Raw genomic sequence first — 25,625 nt, forward strand, 5'->3', positions numbered from 1 at the left:
TCGAGCACCCTCTTGTCTACTAAATTCCATCCCTCAATCCGCAACTCCCCTAGCGCCTTTCATTCCCACCCTTTCAACCCTCATGAAACAGTTCATCATCGATTGCGCCGGTGGACGCACTCTCACTGCATGTCGACCGAGGTGATTTTAGAATCATTTCATTATGCATTTAATATTTCTCAACTAATTTGTACGCTTATCGTGTAATTTGAGTGGCGAATTATCGTCTGGGAAAGCGATAGAAAAGCAAAAACCGATACTGTCACGCTCGACGGAGTCGGCTGCTTCGCTGGCATTACCGAGCGCAGTGTTCAGCCGAGAGCCGCACAGGCAATACAAATAGTGCACTTTGGTCCGTACTGCATCTGCGCTTGTATACCTGCTCTAGTGCGGCATGTTCCTCGCTCCCTCTTACCTGGTAAGCATCCCTTAATCTACCGTCTCTCTTCCGTAATCCGTTATAGTTAAAATCTTTGAAAAGTTGCAAAATAAAATGAGACACTTTCGCGTTACCGGTTGTTGCAAAACATTTCGTTACGTCAGCTGAAAGTTTTATTTATCTTGAATTCGTGCAGTTCACAATTTGCGCTTCATTTTTATAACGATAGTAATTATTTACATATTTTCCATGCATTATTCGATTATCTATTCCGATCTAATTTCAACGTTCATTGCTTTATTTTTCAATTACTATAAATGTTATTTCTAAGCGTGACTATATTCTTACTCGCTTTTGGACATTTTTTTATTATTATTTTTGTATATTAATTACAAATTGTTTATGTATGAAATAATTATAAAATTATGTGTAATCGTATCTTCAGTAAGTTGAAATTATTATTAAAATATTTTGTCTTTGGCTTACATATCAGATAATATTCCTCTTCATTTCTGAACAGGAAAATATTGACTGAAAATTTGTTGAATCAAATTATTTATTAAAATCAAATACATGTACAATCGATTGAAAACCTTTTTTCATCCTAACAGATTATCATAATAAATTTGTTTTTTCCAAAACATTTTTCCAAGGAATAAAACAGTTGTATTTTTCAAATTAAAGATTTGTAACTAATAATATTTTCAACTTGACTTAATTTATTTTTATTTAAAACATATTTTACTATTTTAAATTTAAGTTGTACTTAGCGAATACCACTAATAGTGGTATTTACTAAGTAAAACTTAAATTAAAAATGGATAGATTTTACCACAAAGTGACTGCCGAATCAATTAATGAAATCATACCAAAATTTACGAATTAGAGAAATATTTATTTTTAATAAAAAAACATTACTTTATTGAAAATAAAACGCAAATACCAAGACCAATATTGGTCTTGGTATTTGCGATGTATTTTTCATATCTACCTTCCCTAGTCTTACTTTTCTACCTGCAGACTCAAATAACAGAGACTTAGCGGGTTATTCCTTTTTATGACAAGAAAAAAAAGATACAGATGTTTTCATCCAAAGTGAACCTTGTAAACACATTCTCAGGTGTTTCTATTGTATATCCATGTAAACCTAAGGGGTGTAACATTACACAATACGTTACAACTTTTACAAAAAGGCCTACTACAGTCCGGCCTTGTTTTACAATCCGTTTCGTACAAAAGTAATGCATGGTGTTAGTAATATGCACTTGTGAACTCTGATAGAAACATATTTAGAATAGGCAGGGCTTTTTTTAAACAAAAAAAGGTCCCGAAACTCACTTCATGTCAAGCTTTTTACTTTATGAAAATTAATTTAAATATTATTGAAATATTTATTACAATACCATTTTTTATCATTTTTACGGTTTATATAAATATAAATTGTAATTACGTAAGCACAAACATTGTTTTATGTAAATGATTTTTTTTTTATTTACTGTAAAAAAAGGTGTCTGAATGCCGTTCCACCACGTTACATGAAGAAGAAAAAAAACCCTGATTTTAGGTGTCTCAACTTATTGGAATTATTACTTATCATTTTTATACGAAAGAAGATGGAAGTCTGAACATTCCACAACTTAGAGTTCACCACTCTGCCCATTTTTGAACATCCATATTACATGAATTTTTTAAGTAATTATATATACACTTTTGTTGGATTTTTTTCGCGTATTAGTTGAAATTTTGATGGATTTCGATTTTATTTAGGGTAAAGAAGAATATTGAAAAGCTCGTGCGAAAAAAGAACAAAGAAGAAACATCATTTCTATTACGAAACAAATATGTTCAACAATTGAGTTATTATTTTAAAGATTACACTTTCACGTATAACTTTACCATATTGCACAACAATAATACTAAAGTCATGCATATAATAAATGATAATTTCACGAATTAATTGAGATGCAAATATCATTACAGTAATATTTTTACTATATCGTAATTAAAAAATATTTTGTCTTTTATATTTTTTCTTCAGCGGAAATTCCTTCATTTTAACGATAACCTTTACTTGCTGACATGCGAAGGAAAATATTCATCCGGAATTCGAATATTTTCTATTCTAAAGTTTTATTTCAATATTCTATAAGTAGAATACAAATTGAAATAAAGTTTTCTTTACAATTCTCAAAAGGCATGAAGATCTTTGATTTCCCACCTACCCTTGAGGTTTGACCTATATAAGAATGAATGCATCAGCCAAAAATGCATTTAGGACAAAAACTCTCCTTTTATTGACCTAGATAAATATTTTATTAAATATTTATCATTATAATTCAGAATATTCATCAATCTTTCTCCTTTATCTTCAAACCCTTATCCACACCTGATGGTGCATAAGGCACTGCATCATATAAACGCAGAGGTATCTTGATCGTTATCACATGATGAAAATAGGATCAGCCGTCCACTTCGGCTCAGGGTAATATTGAATACATATTACAGCAAAAAAATCACTTATATTTATCTGACCCCCTCTGGGAATCCTACCCGAAACCTCTAATACGGTAGCCTGGTATGACCATTACACTATGAAGGCGTAATTCTTTAGATATTCATAAAACTTGATAAATAACAGATGTATTGTGCTGTCCGTGGTGCGATGGTCAGCGTGTTTAGCTACCGTGCTGGAGGTCCCGGGTTCGATTCCCAGGGGGGTGAAAGTAAATATTAGTGATTTTGCACTGTTATATTTATTAAATATTACCCTAGACTGGTTCCTGAAGCACAAGAGTGATTACCTTGCCTTCATGTAAGTAATGATCAAGATAACACTGCGTCAATTCGATGCAGTGCCCCATGCACCATTGGGTGCGGATTAGGGTTATAAGTAAAGTTAGTACTGTGCCTATGATGCTTATATCATATTTCATAAAAAGACTCTAAAAAAAATCAAAACGTTATCAAAATGCATCTTAGATTTTTTGTTCATTCCGTGATTTTCCGCAAGTGTGCAGACAGCCTTATATTAAATGGGTAGAGTGAATGACCCCGTGACGTCATAATCTTCATTACTTCACCAAAATACGGTATTCACCGCGATTTAATTATAATTTGTTATTAAAATAACCATCAGAATTGCGTTATTACTTGGGTGCGGACTTGCAGTAGCAAAAATATTTGGTTGCCTGCCAGCGTCAAATTTACATTTGATTTAAAAAATAGAGTAAACCCCCTTATAACGCTGAAATAGGTTCCGCGTTATCGGAGGGGATATTTTGGGGATGTTAATATTTTCAAATTGTATTCAAATATTCAATGACCCATGACAGTAATTTCCGCTAGTTAAAATGTAAAAACACAATTCAAAACATTAACCCCTTATAAAATTCCCTAAGATAAAGGAGTATCTGACATATGTCAACGTTGTAGGGGAGTTAACTGTACTCGGTGAAGATCAAATGCCGCCTATACAATGCCTGCATTGCTCCTGTTCTCTTATACGGCTGTTAAACATGGTACCTTACAAGGGCCCAGAGCAGCCGTGTACTGAGCTTTGAGAATAGGTGTCTGCGGAGAATTTTAGGCGTGCGTTGGTTTGACTTTGTGAGGAATGAAGAGATAAGGCGTAGGACACAGCAAATCTTGGTCACAACTGTCGTCAAGAAAAGGCGATTCAGTTGGCTTGGCCATGTACTCCGCATGCCTCCTGAGAGCCTTAATCATGCTTGTCTGTTTTACAAGGCATCAGGTTCGCGCCGCCCGGAACGACCACTGCTGACAATTCGTCGGCAGTTCTCGTCAGAACTTCGGGACGCGGATCTGACTTGGGAGGATGCAAGGGAGCTGGCAGCCGACAGAAAAGCCTGGAGACAGTTTGTGGACTCCATATGCTCCACCTAGGGAGCGGATATGGTTTAATAATAACTGTACAAGTTTAATAAAAATTTAAAATGCAATTTTCAGGCGTCTCCTAGTATGTAAAATGTTTCGAGAAGAATATTAAATACATCTTACATGAAAGTTAACAAAATACTTTTTAGTTTCATTCCAACCATAAATGTTAACAACGAAAAAAACAGTTATTTTTCTCAAAAGAACTTTTCAAAATAATTTAAGTAATGTGGTTGTAAATCGTGAGTAGAATGATGAATGTTACACAGTGTATAAAGTGATCAATGTAACCAGTCAATGGCGTCAATCCAATGCAGTGCTCTATGCGTTACTTGTGTACTGATAGGTATCATAAGAAGGAAAAGAAAGTCAATAATTGATGGAGATTTTAGCTGTGCCTTTTCAGCCAAATAGTTTCATAAAGATTCTGCCAATAACTTTTACACGATTTCAATATTTTGCGGTGTTTACCGCAAAGTGAAACAAACCGGTACTTCCGCATTCACTTTACGCTCCTCATATTGTCGATTTATTGCAAAAAATATTTTATAAGCAAAAACTCAATTTTAACCACCAACAACACCTTTACATAAAAGGGAGAAACTTATTTATTACATTAATTTATTGCAATATGTTTGATGTCCAAACCTTTGTTCACAAATTCTGAATTTTTACCCCTTTGAACTCATTTATACAATTTTAATTTATTTATATGATATTCTTCTTCGAACCCTTACCCGTACCCAAATGGTGTATAAAGCACTGCATCATATAAACGTAGTGTTATCTTCATCGTTAACGCATGAAGGAAAGGTGATCAGCCCTCCGCTTGAGTCCAGGGTAATATTAAATAAATATTATAGTGAAAAAATCTCTTATATTAATTTGACTCCCCCCCCTGGAAATCGAACCCGGGACCTCCAGAACGGTAGCTGAGCGTGCTGACCATTACACTACGGAGGTGGACAATACGGACGGAGGTGGAGGTAACATAATATTAATATAAAAACATATATATTTCTCGAAACTCGACTAGTCGAACTCCAAAGTTGAGCAAATCCATAATTTGTGATAAAAAATTCGGGCACACTTAGAATATTGAGAATATTAGGAATCGCTATAGTACTCAGGGTTGCATATCGAACCCGTACAAACTTCCCCTCAATTTTCAAATCTCTTCAGGACGATTTGTTGATAAACCTTCATTTATTTTTTTTTTCAAAAAATCTACGAAAATTATATTTCTCTATACATTTGTGAGAAACATGTAATTTAAAAAAAAATAATTATGGTATTACGATAATTGTAATAAATCATTTCTTAAATGATGTAAAATATATCATACAACTGACTTTAAATGTCCATACCGAAAGACTACATCATCATCATCATCAAACCGTTATCCGCACCCCAATGGTGCATAGGGCACTGTATACAAATGCAGTGTTATCTTGATCGTTAACACATGAAGGAAAGGTGATCAGCCATCCGCTTCAGGTATCCATCCCGTCCATCACCAGTCCAGGGTGATATTGAATAAATATTAGAGTGAAAAAATCACTTATATTTATTTGACCCCCCCTGGGAATCGAACCCGGGACCTCCAGAATGATAGTCGAGCGTGCTGACCATTACACTATGGAGGCGGACTACATAAAGACTACATAACCAGCAGATAATGAGGACTTGTGCTCGTAGAATAATAATAAAACAATTTTTCTGTTATTCAATGGAAATGGGAATAAGTACAGTCAATGGTGCCTTTATCTCGTTTCTTCATAGTTTATTCTCACAGTTAGTCTACACCAGACAGAAGTTATGCTAGGTACACAATGTTATTTGCTGTACATTATACGTTTACCGTGCATACAATACCGTTAACTCGAAGACCATAAACGTACATTCACAAAAGACGCGGAAGAATGAATTGTTATTAATAAAGTTTCTTTACCTTTCTCGAATGCCTGATGTTGTGTTTTGTGGCATGTTGCACTGGCATATCTACACGAATAAAAATTATAAAATACCTCGAAAAATTATAATACATATATATTCCGAATTAGTGCATACAGGCGCCGTTGCGTAATCGGGTAGACGCTCTACAGCGAAACTAGCATCGCGAGTTCGATTCCTGCCACTTGAAAAATGAATTAAAAAATATATTGATTTTCAATTGGTATGGGTGTCTGTGGTGTATTTCCGCATTTACTTTCTTTACCCTAAATCTTATATATGTAGACTAGCCTCTAATAATAGGGGCTTTGCGGGTTATTCCTGTGAATAAAATATGTATATTTTCAAAACTATGTAACGCATTTAAATTATTACCCTTGATTTATTTTCTTCACAATAATAAAAACGTTTTCTGAATAATTTTATTGTTTTAGGATTTATTTTAAGGAATAAACCGCAAAGCCTCTAATTCAGAAGATTGTCTGCAGGTAGGATAGTGAAGGTAGGCATGCAAATACATAAAAATATCCAGACCAATTAAAAATAATACAATTCTTAAATTTATTTTGCAACTGGTGGAATCGAACCCGTGACGCCAGTTTTACAGTCGAACATCTAATCAACAAACGAAAAACTTTTTTTAATTCTCCTTTATTACAAAAAAAACATAGTTTAAGAATTTCGTTGCAAAAGAGGATTTACATTTCATATTTTACCAAATATTTACGGTATCAAGCATATTGCAAATGTGTATAATTAAATTGAATTACAAAATGTTGCTAGTTTTAGATCAATTAATAACACCAATAAAAAATAAAATATTAATTTTTGTAACGGTTTCAGATAACTTCCATTATTTATAAAATACCAAATATTTTCGAGTCCAAATTTTTGTTCGATTTGCTCCACTTAGAGTTATAGTCTTAAACATTAGCGATCTTAACAGATTATAAAGTGGTACAATATTTGAAAATAAAAATAATAGACGTACCCATAAAAAAGGTATAAAATCGAAGAGTCTTTGATTTTTAGAACAGTGGAAATTAAATATCAGTAAAAACAATGTTTATTTTTCTCTTTTAAATAATCCAACAAATAATATTAGCGATATAGTAAAAAAATCATAAGAAAGGGTATATAAAATAAAATAACATAAGGTATGTTAGATACACATATCGATGTATTTTTTGTAACGTACGTTAAATAGATACATGAAAAAATATCGTTCATTTGGCCACCTCTCATCGCGATTCCTAAGTGGTACCAATAAAACATCATTTGTGTGTAGAAAATAAAGAAAATAATTATTATAACTCCTTGCGATTCGTTACTCAACTGTTCAGTCAACCAGCATAGAGTTTTTATTTATGGAATTTTTAACTCTAAAAATAAACATTAACATTAAAAATTAAAATTAACTCGGAAACCAAAGGCAGTTAAGAGTATTGCACTCGTAACAAGAGATTTTGTGTTGTATCTATCATAAATCAGTTTATTCCGGTACCACTTATAGCGGTAATGATATGAACTGGAGGTACGTTACCCGCATACTACTATGAAGGTAGAGTACAGTATGAATCTAGACATCCACACCATTACAAATGAATGCATAAATATTACATGTATTACAAGCACAATTGTGCTACTTATAATTTGATTTCGTTCAAAGAATGTATGTACATACACTTTCCGCACAGTAGAATCGACAGAACATGCATGGTGATTGGCTATAAACTGTATCATACCATATTCTTTCTATTGAAGCAAATATCTTTATATTAAATCAAGTTAGAAAAATATTATGATTATTTTTTAAATCCTTATCTGCGCCCGATGACGCATACGATACTACATCGTATCGACGCAGTGTTATCTTGATCGATTATTGCATTAAACAAGGTGATCCATCCTGCGCTTCTTCATCAAGCCCAGGGTAAAATGTGATATAATTTTGACAATGAAAATAGCCCAATATTTATTTGACCCTCTGGGAATCGAACCCGGAACCTCCGAACTTCCAGACTTCCCTGTGTGCTGACGTGCTTAACACTTCACTATGAAGAGGGGCAAATAAAAAATAAAAAATCACAACTAATTCCAACACATCACAATAAAAATAGTTGTCGTGATACAGAATTCAAACCCGGGTCATTTGATTACTGGTCAGGTACTTATTCAATTAGGCTAACAAGACTACTATCGTAATGAAATTAGCCAATATCGAACTTCATGGTCAATAAAACGAAGTTTTTTGGTATTTAAAATTTCACCAGAAAGATTATATTCATTCAAAACATAACTAAATTTCCCATTTGTTAAATTAAATTAACAGTAATACACATTTTTTTTGCTTTTATAAAGTTTTTATTAATCGTGGGAGTCTTTTTAAAGAAGGTATTAAAACCGCCTGTTTTTTAAATATCGTGACATATTCGTAAAATATTCTATATTTATTTCCATTGTCATATCAAAATCGTCCGTTATCTTTCTCGACCGCATTTTAAGTATGCTAAAAACATGCTAAAACATCAGTACGAAAAAGAAAATGGAAAACTAGAGCGATCGATAATGTTTTCCGGAAAACTCGCATACTATCACAACAAGACATGAATGATAAAGCAAGTAAAGTATTCCACCGAGTAAAAAATCCCCTACGAGTTCAGTGCTCTGGGGTCGATGGGAAAATTGTACTACGTAGTATTATGTAAGAGTGAGAAATGCTCGATTTTCACTCGGGGTGAGAAACCCCGTTACGCCTTGTGCTGCAATTCGCGTAGCATGCGCTGGCCATATTTTGATTTGATTGATTTTATTGCAATCGTGTTTTCAAATGGCAACAGCACTTTCGCAGTTTGAAGGGTAAATGAAAAACGTTTATTGGTAACGTCCGCCCCATTATGAGAGATAGTCGGTAGTCACCAGTCACTAGCTGGGCGCAACTGAATCGATCTTACGTAACAGCTGTAATCAGCTCCACTTTCGATTTTTTCGGACAGTCGCACACGTTTGCTGTTCGTGGCACGACGTCGCAAAACTGTTCGCAAAATTTGATCCGATTACTACTGTCGGTGTGTCAGCTTATCTTTACTTTTAAAACACTACACATATACACTATTATTAAATTAAGACTTGCGTGAAGTGATATACACCAAAAAAAAATTTAATCCTCTTCAGTATCCTGATTGGTCTTCTGAACTTATACGTAAATATTACATTATTTTAGTGTTTACTAACAAAAACAAAGCGCATGTACTTTTAAAACAATTATAATGTTTTGTGAGTTGAAGACAACTTCATGCGCACGTGGCTGTTTTTATATATTGATTGTACACAATCGTATTCCTGGAAATGATGACTAGCAGGTACAAAATAACAATAGATTTGTATTTTTTGCCTGCGCAAAGTATAATTTTTTTAAGCTAAAACACAATTTCAAACTTATTGTTTAAATAACCAAAAGTACATAAATACGTGTATTATATTAAAATGACTAACGTAATACATTGAGAACATTGGATTACTTTTTTTTTAAATGTTGTGTTGTAGATACACGAATGCTTGTATGTTATGTTATCAAAGTCTTATCTACTCAATACTCCTTGACATAAAATTTAAGTGTATAGGTGTGTATTTGTATGTATATAAATATATATATATATATATATATATATATATATATATATATATATATATATATATATATATATATATATATATATATATATATATATATATATATATATATATATATATATATATATATATATATATATATATATATATATATATATATATATATATATAAATATATATATATATATATATATATATATGTATATATATATATATATATATATATATATATATATATATATATGTATATATATATATATATATATATGTATATATATATATATATATATATATATATATATATATATATATATATATATATACATGTACATTTATATATATCTCTTCTACCCTAATCCACGCCCAATAGTGCATAGGACACTGCATCAAATTGATCCAATGTTAAGCTGATCGTAAATATATGAAGGAAGATCGTAAACATATGAAGGAAGATCGTAAATAATCAATCTTACGCTTTAGGCACCAGTCCAGGGTATAAAAATAAATATTTAAGTGTAAAAATACTTTCCTTTATACAGTGTTTTACTATAAAGGCTTATCAGATTAATCTTCCCATATAATGTCTTAACTTGTTTTATATTTATAGATACGTCTAACATGCTTCAGTATGATAGTAGTCATGCTATATATTAAATAAGTTGGATTTAATGGTAATGTTATGTGTTTTATGTTAACGTTTGTACAAACTACACATTCAAAAAAATTGACATCTCATCAAAGATGAAGAAGAATATAGAAGTCTGGGCATTTACGCGGCTGACGACCTTCATAGGCTGGTTCACTTTACACACGTGTAACATGCACCAATTCTACCCATTATTGACAACCACAATACTCAAATTCTTGGAAGTTCTATATATACATATATACCAATTTCGAAACGTTGTTCTTGAATCACTAGAACATTACTAGAGACATCTATTAATGAGATGAAAAGATTTGTGAACAAGTATTTGGACATACTTAAAATGTTGTAAAAAAACGTTTTTTTTTAAATTAGTTGTGTTAAGTAAGGTTAGTTAAATGAATTGATTTCAGATAATTATAGTAAAGTCATAAAAAATGACATCTATATGATTCAGCTATATGATTTATCAGGTAGCTTTACAAATCGCTCACTCCTTTCAAGAACGTCATAAATCAAAAATCGACAATTTTTAGTTGTACATGTTTTTCGGAATGTCCAGAAAATGTACTGTATCCCAGAAAAAGAGGCATATTTTTAACTTAATATTTACCCGCTACAGGGCAGAAAGTGTTGTTTTTGCATTTTGAAGAAAATGTATTGTTTTTTTTTTTTTTAAATACTAAATATTTTTCAAATGGAGAAAAAACCTTCAGGTTTTACCTCAAAATATCTGTTGTACAGTAAAAAGTTCAGTAAGTGGCTTGATATTTATTTTTAATACATTGTATTATATTTTTAAACTTTAAAAACGTTCTCCTGAAAAATTAAGTTTTTTGAAATATGACGTTCTTGAAAGGAGTGAGCGAAATGTCTTAAATTCCATGGCTTCATAGATGTCTTAGATGTATAGATTCCGTTTAGGGAAGAGTCATTTTAAAATTTTGCTAATAAACACGATATTCTACGAATAATATGTTAATGATTTTATTAACATGCGTGCTTGCATTTTACCAGTATCAATAATTTAACTATTTACGTTCTCACAGATGATAAAACATTCAGCATTCACCTTTGGACTTCAATAAAAAAGAAAATTATATATTTCATTTTTGTAAAAACGGTAAAAATATAAACATTTAAATAATAATGAATACTGACATAAAATACGTATAAACTTTTTATTCTTACGATCATTACACATACATTGTATAATGAAATTATAGTTTTTATCCAACATGTTCGTGATTTAATCCGTAGTTATTCGTACATACGTAGATACGAGTATGTTTCGTCGTTATGAGTGTAATTTTAAATTAGATATTTTAACCGCAAATACAGTAATAAGGCTACCAATGCGTGTCAAATTATATAGGTTTTATTGGGTATAATAAATTACATTATATTTCAGGATTACTAAGAGAAAAGTACTCGTATTTTACCTATCTTGGATGTTTAAAAATGTTTCTCTTCTATATTCCTCGCCATATTTTTAATCGATTTCACTGTCAGTTGCTTTTTGCATGCTGACGATGCTGTGTCTTGTTGATGGTAGAGAGTCCTGCAGGAGCTGGTCTAAAAAAGTGTATGTGTGCAAGAAAAATTATTTGTTGATGCATGTTGACAAAATTTTAAAATATGGTTTTTGAAACAGATTAATGTAGATCTTTATAAAAATTAGTAGTAAATAGTAGTATAAAAAATTATCAAACCTTTAAAACTAAATTTAAAAAATATATAGGACTCACCACTCACCCCTACCTAGACTCCATACTAAGGAATATTTTTATTTTATTTTTAATTTACTTTGTTTATTAAAAAATAATAACTAACTCCCTCTCTAAACACAAGTATCTACATTATTAGAGAAGTAGAAACGTTATATTTAAAAAAAAATGTATATTTACCAAATATTTTGTATTATTTAAATATGTATTTTGTAAAAAAAAATCAATAAAAAAATGGGGAAATTTTGTTACAGGTACATGATTTCGTATGTTTGGGAAGTACGTTTTCTAGGAATGGAAAAATTGATATAGAAAGGAGAGTGAATGCTGGGAACAAAGTAAATGGTGAACTAAAATCAGTTACCGCAAATAATAAATATTTCAGCGAAAGCTTAAATGACAGTGCACAATGGAGTCCTGGATCCAACCCTAATGTGTGAAATTGAAGCATAGAGTTGGGCAAAGAAGGATGAAAGCAGACTGAAAGCAGTCGAAATGCGATCTTTTCGACGAATGTGCGGGTGATGATAAAAGAAAATAATGCTAGAATGAGATAAGCCCTTTCTGCATGAATGTGGAAGAGGCGAAGAAAGTTTGCAAAGTCAGGTTGGTGTGGAAATCTGTTTTATCGGCCTACCTCTGCGGAGAAGCGACGTGATGGTTTGTTTATAGTTACATTTTTACACTGGCATGGAATTTTTTCACGGAAGTGGTGGGCGAGATAATTTCATACATAAGTGTTTTGTGGTTAAACTTCAACTTATGAAATCATTATCAAAATGTAGGAAATTTGTTTCAAATTCTTCGTAATAAGCTCAAACTATAATTTGAAGTAGTGATTGTATTAACAAAAACAATTGTAAATCGCCAAGGTCATAACGTGAATAGGTAAATACTTATTTATCTACACTTAATAATAAAATATGAAGAAAAAAGGTTGTACTTTACTTGGTGAATACCACTATTTCTCAAAATCTATTATGACACATGTTTCGATGCATTCCGTATCGTTTTCAAACACCAAGTAAAACGTAAATTAAAAATGGATATATTTTACCACGAAGTAACTGCCGAATCAATTGATCAAATTATTATAACCGCCTCCGTAGTGTAATGGTCAGCACGCTCGGCTACCGTTCTGGAGGTCCCGGGTTCGATTCCCAGGGGGGGTAAAATAAATTAAAGTGATTTTTTCACTGTAATATTTATTCAATATTACCCTGGACTGGTACCTGAAGCGGAGGGCTGATCACCTTTCCTTCATGTGTAAACGATCAAGATAACACTGCGTTTATATGACGAAGTGCCACATGCACCATTGGGGTGCGGATAAGGGTTTGAATGAATGAATAATAATAAAATATGAAGAAAAAAGGTTGTACTTTTAAGCAAACTTTTATATTATAAATTTTAAGTTTTACTTGGTGAATACCACTATTTCTCAAAATCTATTATGACACATGTTTCGATACATTCCGTATCGTTTTCAAACACCAAGTAAAACGTAAATGAAAAATGGATAAATTTTACCACAAAGTAACTGCCGAATCAATTGATCAAATTCTGTTTTACTGTCTGAAGTATTGTTAACATCAATTTTATTATCATCATCTATATATTTAATTGCTTTTATTTAATATATAAATAATTAACTACTAAACTTTATGCACACCCGGTGGTGCATAGGACACTGCATCAAATTAATACAATGTTATTTTGATTTATTTCAGCGTATGGGGTCCATACAAAAAATAATATGACTGTAACATCAAAACTTGACGAGATAGCTTGCCACCATATATACTTTGAATAAGAACGATTAACTTAGTTCAAATCAGTCATCAAAATTTCAGTTCAAATCATTGTTGGCCATTGTTATTATTCAACCGAATAAACGGAAACTACGATACGCTTCGTCACACATAAATCCTCGTCGAGCTTATTCTATTATTTTATCATTCAAAACCTAGTCACGCGTCTAACGATCACAAAAAAACACAGATATTTTGTCTCCATTGTAGGTTATAGTTATTTATTATGTCCTTATCTTAAATCATTAAAAAAATCTGACCTGAATGATTTGATAGAGGCATTATAAATCTGCTTTTGTGACATTAAAATAATTTTACCGCATATTGACATAATGCGAACAGCAGATGTACAATATGCTCGTCAAATATTAGTTTAAAAACGCTGATTAAACAAAAAGAACGTAACACGAACTATTAAGCTGATCAAATAACCTTATTTCAAATACATATATTTGAAATATATATATTATATTTTTAAAACTGTAAACTGCGCGTTTCTGTGGAATATTTCACATTTGAAGGCTTTATTTCACATTTGTTTAAATTTAATTGGCGCAGAAATCAATGATAACGCAAGTTGACATAATTTGTGGAGGTCGCCAGATTTTATCAGTTTTAAGTAATGTTGTGAGTTTTTTCTTTCACATCATATTCAGTTCATATTTACATTTCAATAAAAAAATCGTAACATTAATTTTGACATTTAAGAGGTTCAAAAATTGATAAATTAAATTCACATAAACGACAACACGAAAGATGGTCATATTTCATACTGAATTAAAATATGAATAGCAATAAAGAAAATATTCAAGAGAATAGCTATTTTCCAATCCAAGTTTTCTTTTGATAAAAATAAGAATTTACGAGAAAATAATATCAAAAGCATAATACTTATATGAAAAAAAACATTGTCCGCTCTGATTTTGAAAAATTAATATTCAAAACTTCTGAAGATTTATTGAACCTTCTTAATGATACCGTTTTCATCAGAAAACGGTGAACCCGATGGTGCATACGGTACTGCATCATATTGACGAAGTGTTATCTTGATCGTTACTTACATGAAGGCAAGGTGATCACTCCTGCGCTTCAGAGACCAGTCCAGGATAATAAAAAATAAATATTTATTAAATAAATATTATAAATATATAAACCCCCCTGTGAATTGACCTGGTACCTCCAGCACGGTATCTAAACACGCTTACTATTACACCACGGAGATGGATAAAGATTTTTACCCTTGAGGCCCAGTATTCGTTAGGTCACAATTTAATTTTTCTCTAAATCTGAGTAACATTTTACGTAATTAATTATTTTCTTAAAACACCGTTTTTGCATTGAAAAAACAAGTTTTTGTTCGAAATAATGATATGGTTTTGGATAAAAGTTATTGAAAGGTAGTGAATTATAATGGAAAAAATATATAAAAATAATTTTTTCATGTGACCTCTCCGGTGGTCACCCGGCGAATGAATTCTGTGTTTGCGAATATCCCCTTAAGATATTTTGCCGGGAAGAGGTCGATAGTAGGAACTACTACAATGTAATCAAATAGGTAACTGTTACGAAAAACAAGGTAGTAACCCCATTTGAATTTTCCGCAGTAGCCCGTCGAGTTTCCCGCCCGCAGTCATGTCGAGCAAGGGCGGTCGCGGCGCGCGCACCCCCGACGAGGCCGAGCTCTCCCGAATCCCCGTCGGGCCTTTCCGCCGCTCCGCCTCGCTGCGCCTGCGCGGGGAGGGCCGCAGTCTCGAGGCGTCCCCCGTGGGCCCCGGCGGGCCCTTCCCGCCCATCACGGAGTCCCGCGAGTCCTCGGAGAGCCCCCACCGCGGCCAGATGACCGCCAGGCAGCGCAGTCTAGTGAGTACAAACGTCACCGATCTATTGTACCATACCATACATTCCTACTTTATTACGTTCACATTGTCAATCGTAATCATCAACGAAAGTAGGTTAACTACGTTCAAAAGACACTATTTTTGCCTGCTACCTACCACTCCTGGTATAAAGTATATTAACATTTTAATATTCTTTATACCAGGGTCTACGTTTTCCTCGTTAATCGTAAAGTCATCAACGAATGTGGGTGAGCAGGGTTCAAAATACAATATATTTGCCTACCGCCTACCACTTCTGGTATAAAGTAAATTAACATTTTAATATACTTTGTACCAGGGTCTGCGTTTTTCTCGTTAATCGTAAAGTCACAAACAAAAGTGGGTTAGCAAGGTTCAAAATACAATATATTTGTCTACCGCCTGCCTCCCCTCCATTCCTCAAGAATCAGGATTGTGATTTGTTGTCGAACTGTATATTCCTACATTTTATCATTAATTGATTCGGCAATCATTTTGTGGTAAAATCTGTATATTTTCCCGTCTACGTTTTCCTCGTTAATCGTAAAGTTATCAACAAAAGTGGGTTAGCAACGTTCAAAATACAATATATTCTCCTGCCACCTACCTCCCATTTATTCCTAAACAAATCAGGATTGTGATATGTTGTCGAACTCTAGGTTCCCTACATTTTAACTTACTTTAAATCCGGGTCTTTAAACTCATTTACAATAGGTAATTATTATACTTATCAACAAAATTTATAAAATTATTGTAATATGTAATAAACACAATAGTAAAAAGAACGGAAAATAAATATCAAATAGACATTTGTCAAAAAATATATATACATGACACAGTTTGAATGAAAAAAATGGATAAGGTATGGAAATTAAATAGAAAATCGAGATAAAAATAAAGTAAAATACCAATTTATTATTCTGTGGATCTTGTGGATTAGTTTTCAGCAAAAATGACACCTTCTCCATTCCGGTCTACCATGCATACAAAAAAATATATTTGCCCTTTCATGAAAATACAAATCGCTAAAATTCCTGAAATTGTGATAAGACGAAATTGAATGTTAAAATATAATATATATCTTCAGGCATTCAAATAGATATTTTTTATCAGAATTTTTTTTAATGATTTCTCAGGTGTTCCAAGGTAATGTAACAATAAACGTACAGCTGTATGTTTTTATCATATCAAAAAAACTGACTCCCGAACACTGAAAAATTTTAATTTTACCGTACATGTTTGGAATTTTTTGTTTGTTAATAAAATAATTTTACTATGTACGAGTATAAGTAAATGTCACGTAAGTGGAAGGTTCAAAGAGGGACATTCCCGAAACATTTCCAAAGGTAATATACGAGATAAGTGTTAACAGATGCCGATTCGGGAATACAAAAAGTTTTTGGAATTCCAAAGTCGACAACCATTTTCTTTTTTTAGATCGCAAGCGTTGAGTCGCAAAACAACCGTCATTCGGAAGACAAAATTATGACACCAATGCTACAACAGGCAAAGCCAGAAGGCATTGTCAAACGGGTAGGTTATAAGGATTTCAAAAACCTTTTATTGGACTATTTTTGGCAAATTTGTACATATTTTACGCGTGACAACAGGGAGAGGTTTTGAACAGAAAAGGAACCACAGATTCTGATTTTATCTTGCAAAACTTGGTACTGGTTTGGAAATTCAGATGTCATAAAAATTACAACAAAAACCAATTAAGTATGGCATTTTATTAACCAAATTCATTTTCATTCATCCATTAGTGTTTGTCAAATTGAATTTTCTCTCACTAGATTAAAAAAAAACATCAATTGTACCTACAATAAGACAAACACTTTTATAAAATTGTTTGGTCAATGTAAAAATACATTTTTTTTTATTTCAGATTTCTCATGATATAAAAAAAACCATAAACCCAAAAAAAACAGAAATAATGCTTTTGTTTGACACATATATTTTCAGATCGTATTGTAATTACGAGTTACAACACGTTTCTGCAGAAATTGAATTGTTTTGTATTTCGTGATGTACCTGACCTCATTAAATGGAATTTGTTTTGGTTTTATTATATTGTAGATTGCGTCTCACATCTCACATTATATCAGAGTAGTGTAATATGTATATACAAACTAATTGGATTTTTTATTAAGGAATATTATTTAATTTTAATAGTTTTCTTAAGTACAATTTGAAAAATATTTTAATTCATTAATTTGGCATTATTTTTGTGGATTGGCATGTTGATTGTTTTTTAATTTTTATTTTTATTTTTATTTTTGTTTAAATTTTCACCTGTACATGAAAACATCTGTTAATTGTCGAAAGTAGTCGTGTATAAATAATAAAATTCATTAAGTGGTTTAATACAAGTGTTTAATTTATTTTTTAAATAATAAAAAAATAGTTTTACATGCAGGGGTCTTAAGTAACATATTTATGATCAAACTGCAATACCTATTATCCTACAGGAACCAATTTTTACAGGAGGAAATAAAAATTGTGTTTATTTACTTGCATATTTTTTCTCATCTCTTATTTAAATAAAAATATTTTACTATTTTTTTATATTTAATAAATTTGTGCATTTCGACTGCTCTGTAATCCATCACCAGGTATTTTATATGCTTTGACGTTACATTTTTGTAATCTGACAAAAAAAAATATAAGACTGATGATCTGTACGGTTTTGTGGGATAATAGTTATTTTAGGTAGTTTTTAAAATGTTTTTATGTGGTTTTGTACTAATCCTAATAAATACAGAGCAAAACTTATTGTCCCTATAGGTAGCTTATAAACTTACCTTTTATTAAAGTTATGATGTATTATTTACTCACCGTTTCGAAACCATCGAAGATATGTTGTCTCTATGTCAAGATTACGAATCCACGATATCTTTATTGTGCAAATGTTCATGCGTCAAGTTTAAAGCCACTTCCATCGAGTAACATACAAATAATAAGGTTTATAAGTGTGGTTCGATTTCAATCAGTAAAAGTACATAGAAGAAAAGAGATCCTTGTTATATTAAACTCCAATCTCTCAAAAATACTTAATTTTAATATGTATAAATTTGTGTTGGCTTGTAGCTCCGTCTTAAAGTTCTATGTTTAAGCTCACATACTGTAATACATGTTTTATAGCAAACAATAATGTTTTTTTAGATTAAAAATTAAGAAGTTTCCGAGTAGGTACTTCGTGTACTTTCTTTGTTCGTCTCTCCACTCAAGACGTTACTTTAAATGTACAAAAATAGAACCGACCTTCTTGAATATGTCTCTTGTTCAAGAATTCCACAACCTTTGTTCTACGACCTATTTTATTACTTTATTTAGATGAAACACACATACATTTACAAGGTGCATATTCATTTTTATCTTTTGGAAAACGTAATGAAAACCTTAAGGTACCTACATATAATTTTTGACGAAATCAGATGCCTAATGAACATAATATTTGGAGACACGCTTTTCGATTGTACGATAGTTTTTTTGTTGTTTTTTATATGTGGTTGGTAATTTTACAAAATCATTTGGTTCGATAGGCTTTGCTCTCAGCTTAATTTCTTATTTGTTAATTTTCTACTAAAAATGCTTCTTTGAAATTCATGAAAATATGTACCATCATTGCTGAGGTATTTAGATTACAGGAATATATATATATATATATATATATATATATATATATATATATATATATATATATATATATATATATATATATATATATATATATATATATATATATATATATATATATATATATATATATATATATATATATATATATATATATATATATATATATATATATATATATATATATATATATATATATATATATATTTATATATATATATATATATTTATATATATATATATATATTTATAAATATATATATATATATATATATATATATATATATATATATATATATATATATATATATACACATATATAGAACGTTGTGTCGTCAAAGCAATCGGTGAAAAACTTGACGACATTTTAGATTTTTGAAAAACTAACATTTTTTTACCCAATAAACTTTGATAAAAATGCAAACATGTTTTCGAATTAAAATGATAAATAGATGGTGTGTAAACTATTTGCATAAAACCCCAGAGTTCTTTTTTTCAGTCGCTGAGTCTGTCACAACCGAATCACAAATACAAATCTGCCAAAACTCCAGTAAAATCCCCCGTGACCACAAAAACATGTCTTTGTTCCCTGCCACCGAATCGCAATACCGCGCCGCCTGTAACACCACCAGGCTCCCCCGAAGACCAGACAGACCATCAGATGGATGACGACATGGACTCGCTCCACAGCTACAGCAGCAGGGCGACCACGGCGTCCTGCGACCATGCCTATGTGGCGCGCAACGGAACAACGTTCAGCGGCAGAAAAATGAAATATGTAGTACATTGTTCGGCACACGCAGGTCAAACTGGAGAAGAATATCTCACTCCCACCCAGAGAGCTCAACGACAAATCAGAAGACTCAAAGCTCTGCTGAATCAAGCCAAACTTGACTTGGAAAAAAAAGACAGCGATATATTTAGACTGACCAAAGAAGTCGTGGAACTGAGGCTTTACAAAGCTTCTCTTATTTCACCCGACGATAAATCCAATTCGAGCGATGCTGTAACTGTCAAAGAACTTGCGGGTGAAGAAATCGCAACTCCAGATTGCGAAAATGTTGCCGATTTAACAGACGACGGTCCATTGAAATCAAATTCCGAGTATAAAAATGACACTGTAGATTTCAAAAATAACCAAATGCCTTCTTGTAGTTATAATTTAAGCGATCTGCATAGCTCTCTCGCTGATTCCGGCCATTTTGAAGATTTGTCTAACTCATCCGTACACTCCAAAGATTCGATGGCGACTAATTTGCAAGACAAAGCTTGTAGCACAGATAACTTGGATAGAGAAGACGAAAGAAGAAAACTGATTCACATATATGAAAAGAAAATAGAAGACATTACGAGGAGACAGATGGATGAAACCCAGGAAATGAAAACTCTCCATAATGATAGAGTAGAAGCGATCTTGCAAAAGTTGGCCGACGTTAACACTCGATATTGTGGGATCATGCCAGATTATGAGCAAGCGAAGGAACGCATCAGAGAATTAGAAAAACGTTTGGAAGAAGTAAGCAAGCAATTGGCGGAACAAGAAGATAAACATCACAAAATGTACCTTCACATGTACACCAAAGGTCAACAAGCTGCTCAGTTCGAACAAGCTAGTCAGGTTAGTCTTTTTTAAATAAAAAATTGATATACGTATTTTTTATATAAATGTCTTCATTATGATTTTTCTTTATACAATATTACATTAAAGGTACTGGAGCTCTCCCACACTCCACAAAGCCGAGTATCAGTTCCTGAATTGTTACAAGAGTTACAAATCACACAGCGTGAATTGGACAATTTAAGGGTAAGTTTCAATATAAATAAATTATTTTCTTAGATACTGATGATTAAAAATAGAATGAAATAATGAAATATTACTTTCTCATTAAAAATCCAAATTTTGCTTTCTTTTTCTTTAACCCATGTAACATATATGGCCATATGCTACGGTCACAGTACACATCTCTTGGGACTCTGCGACCATTCGGCCTTCCCTAAAATGTTATACGGGTTAGCATAATTAAATTTATATTACAAATGGGGTACTTTAAATTATGTATTTTTAAATAATTACAACTAATATTACTTTAAATAGTTAGAGACTGACGCGATGTTACTATCTTATAATACGGATGTTTATTTAAAATTATGTTTCAGAGTGAAAATATTTAGAATATTTTAAATAAGGCATTCTAGTTCTAACATTAAATACAGATAATACAGTTTGCCTTTGGATATCGTTGCTGCTACATATTAGATAGACTTTTGATTATCAAACTTTGAAACTATTGGTGATAAAAGTGTAAAAAAAATAATTAATCTGTTACCTGTATAAGCAATAGCTCATTTAATCGAAATTCAAATTTCGCTTTATTTCGAAGGAAAAAAGATTGGTCTTTCCAACTTCTTCGTACAAAACATTCGACGATTCCAAAAAATATTTGTTTTATGTTTGGAAAAATATTCGTCCGAAAATTGTAAAAGAATATGTGATAAAAATATGGTGAAAATATCGTTTTTCCAAATGATTTTAAATTTACGATATCATTAAATGTTTTCGTTATTTCGTCAACAGAAAATACAAATTACTTTGGAAACATTACCGAACAGTTTATCAATGAAATAATTACTGAAAATATGAATTTTGTTTCGACAATTTGCTAATTTGATTTATGTTCTAATCTCCCTTCTGAATTAACGAGTTTTTCTATAAAATACATTGACATTACACGTAATTTACAAATATCTTAATATTCAAGTTTCAGTGTTGGCATAATAATAAATGTAATTAGTATTTAATAAGGGATATCGGTTTGTATGGACAACATAAACATGGAATTCAACGGGTAGTGGGAAGATTAATAAAATAAAATGTAGTCAGTCATAGAAAATATGAATTTTGTTTCGACAATTTACTGATTTGATTTATATTCTAATCTCCCTTCTGAATTAACGAGTTTTTCTATAAAATACATTGACATTACACGTAATTAACAAATATCTTAATATTCAGGTTTCAGTGTTGGCATAATAATAAATGTAATTAGTAGATATTTAATAAGGGATATCGGTTTGTATGGACAACATAAACATGGATTCAACGGGTAGTGGGGAGATTAATAAAATGAAATGTAGTCAGTCATAACCATAACACCCAAGTATTTTACAGGATGTAACCTACTCGCCGGAGCGTACGTCAAAATCACAAATACTTCTAAGTGCAAAGGAGGCTGTTTCTCTTTGGGTTCTAGGCGCTCGAAAGGTGGGATGTTGCTGTGAATTAAACAACAAAAAAGCATTATATTTTCTTAGCTTCTTTTTTATCCTAACAAAACTTGTCTTTTTTCATTTATCATCGGTGTATTATACGCACTAACGCATGGTAGCATATTGCACATTGTTAAAAAGCATTTAGATTTTTCACAAAATATTTGTTTTATCTTCAAACACGACTTTAAGAAACAGCCTCTTTTGAAAAAAAATCGTTGGATTCTGAAGGTTAATTATTGTCATATATTGTCACATATTTAAAATATGTGAAGAAAGCAAAACTCAGTTGTTAAGCGCTGCATTAAAAGAAGAAAAGAAATATTGAAAAATCATTACTGCTTACTGTAGAAACTGTACATAAAAATAAAACAAGCATGCTCGCTTAAGAGTTTTAGGTATAAGTTACTACTTAACATTTTACTAAGCAGGAATTTCTATTTAACTGCTGGAAAGAAAAATAAATACCCATAGAACATTTTTGGTCGCAATGTCGGCTGATAATAGTCGCAGAGAGCCAAAAACATACTTTGTTATATCAGCTGCCACCGCGACCGGATCTGTTACATGGATATATATTTTACTAGGAAGGGAGAGGTAAGTGAAATTATAATTTATTGGTACTAAGCCATTTTACGGACTTCTTTCAAACTAAGATACACAGAATCATAATTTTATTATATAAAATAGGATATTATTTTAAACACCAATAATATATACTTTTTTTACATGCACATTATCAATAAACACTTTAGTATTAAGTATGCAATAAATAAAATCGCACCCAAGTAAAATATTTCTGTGAAAATATTAAACACCATCCAATCAAGAATTTTTATGTCTATTATTTTACTGCAATCTTAGAATGTATGTAACTCGGGCATAATATTCCAATAGGAAAACATTTTTTTACTTTATAAAATAACATGGTTAAATTTAAAAATAAAATATTAAATTTTGAGAAATATGAGGTTTTACATTTTTTTACTTTATAAAATAACATGGTTAAATTTAAAAACAAAATATTAAATTTTGAGAAATATGAGGTTTTACGCTGCCTAGAATACAGAAGTCCTAATTAACTAAGTACTTAATAGTTATTAGTATTAAGTAGTTGTCATATTTTTATTTTTATATAATTTAGGGGAATGGTTTTTTTATAAAATTTTACAAGACTCATGTGTTTCTTTTTTTTTCATTGGTTTTGGTACAAAAATTATGAAAAATTGTAACCCATTTTTACATAGAGAAATGTATGTGACGTTTAACATCTGTATTTAGCATTATTTTTATTTTTCCTTATATATATAGCTGTGGCAGAACCAGACTAATAAATTATATACCGGTCAATACAACTGTAGTTACACAATTTTCTTTTATAAACGGAACACAGTTTAACATATTAGGTATCCATTAAAAGATGTATCCCTAATCTACATTATGTAGATTTCACAAATTGTGACAATATGCTGATGGTGCATGGCCAGTGATACAGTTAGTTATATTTTGAAAACAATTTCATACTATGTATATCACTGGCCAACATTTGAAATTACATTCCGGTATGTAGCTATGTAGCTTGAAAGGTCAGCAGGAAATAATTGTCTGGTGCGTTTTTACCACCTATCAGCATCAACTGAGAAAATCTAAGAAATTTAGTGCACCCTAGTTTTGGCGATGTAACATGTATTATTATATTATAACACGAGGATTTAAAACTGATTGATTTATAAATGATTACAGGCGATGTACAAACGCATTGTTGAAGCGCAAGAAGGATCAAGACGAAGTGTAGACCCGGAAGTGACGCTCCAATTCCTGAAATCAGCTATCTACTACTTTTTGACAGACAGAGAAAACCATCAAGGGCATCTCAATGCTATTGAAAGTATTCTAGGATTCTCCGACAAAGAAAAGGAAAATATCCAAAGAGCGCGGCATTCATAATTAGATGCAAAACTCAAAGATTATGTAGCATTTACATAGTGGCAATCTTAACCCTTTCCCTTCCCATGTAACATTAATGTTAGCAATGGCGGTTAATATCTATACAAAACACATTTTCGGTGCTCTGGGTCCATACCAACCCCCACCGCTACCAGAAACGTTATATGAGTAAATACTCATATTGCTAGAACTACAAATGAGATGAAAACAGAAGTAGATGCATATAAATACATACTATGTACTTTTAAGGCTAGTGAATTTGGCAAAAAATATTTTGTGGATCTCTTATTCGTACTTCTACGCAAATTATTTGATCCATCATATTTATTTTTATTTATATCCCTTATATAATTACATAAAATGTAGCAATATAATCTCACAAGGATTGAATCTTTAACTGCAATTTTGTGATGTCACATTACAATTTTGTATATTAGCAATCTATCATAATTTTTTACCACGTTGAATTAATGCCGTTAATCAATGTGATATTTTGGACAATTTAAAATTTTTGACAATACAATGTCATGTGTTCAGTATCCTTCAAAGCACTAATATCTTCCATTATATTTTATTTTTTTATTTCAAAACATATTACATATATATAATATTCCCGATGAGTAATTTCTATTACTCATTTTGATTTTATTCTTGTAATTTCTTTAATGTCCTATTATTTTCCTATTATATATTTTTCATGAAAAAAAAAATATTTTACTGGTGCTGAAGGTCCCGTGTTTGATTCCCAATATCATTACCCTGGACTGGCACCTGAAGCGCAAGACTGATCACCTTGCCTTCATAAAATAAACGTTCAATATAACACTGTAAAGGTGCAATACAGTGCCCTGTGCACAATTGGATGCAGATAATAGT

General features: G+C 31.4%; 1 protein-coding gene across 8 annotated transcripts; it reads left to right on the forward strand.

The window, feature by feature from the left end:
- Positions 1-304: 304 nt before the first annotated feature.
- Positions 305-25,459, forward strand: LOC148300443 (protein quick-to-court-like). 8 transcript variants are annotated; one of them, XM_088274746.1, is made up of 6 exons: positions 305-418; positions 15,648-15,903; positions 20,035-21,153; positions 21,244-21,339; positions 22,705-22,797; positions 24,546-25,459. In XM_088274746.1, the coding sequence occupies exons 2-6, from the start codon at positions 15,676-15,678 to the stop codon at positions 24,747-24,749; spliced, it is 1,740 nt and encodes a 579-aa protein (XP_088130872.1). In that variant the 5' UTR covers positions 305-418; positions 15,648-15,675; the 3' UTR covers positions 24,750-25,459. The 8 variants fall into 8 exon arrangements, with proteins under 8 accessions (XP_088130872.1, XP_088130874.1, XP_088130876.1 ...); XM_088274748.1 differs by having other exon boundaries at positions 15,651-15,903; positions 24,546-24,828; XM_088274747.1 differs by lacking the exon at positions 305-418 and adding an exon at positions 9,140-9,428 and having other exon boundaries at positions 24,546-24,828.
- The last annotated feature ends 166 nt before the right edge of the window (positions 25,460-25,625 follow it).

The sequence above is a fragment of the Brachycentrus maculatus genome, unplaced genomic scaffold, assembly GCF_059751285.1.
Source record: "Brachycentrus maculatus isolate JH-2025_06_01 unplaced genomic scaffold, ASM5975128v1 h1tg000714l, whole genome shotgun sequence".
NCBI lineage: Eukaryota > Metazoa > Arthropoda > Insecta > Trichoptera > Brachycentridae > Brachycentrus > Brachycentrus maculatus.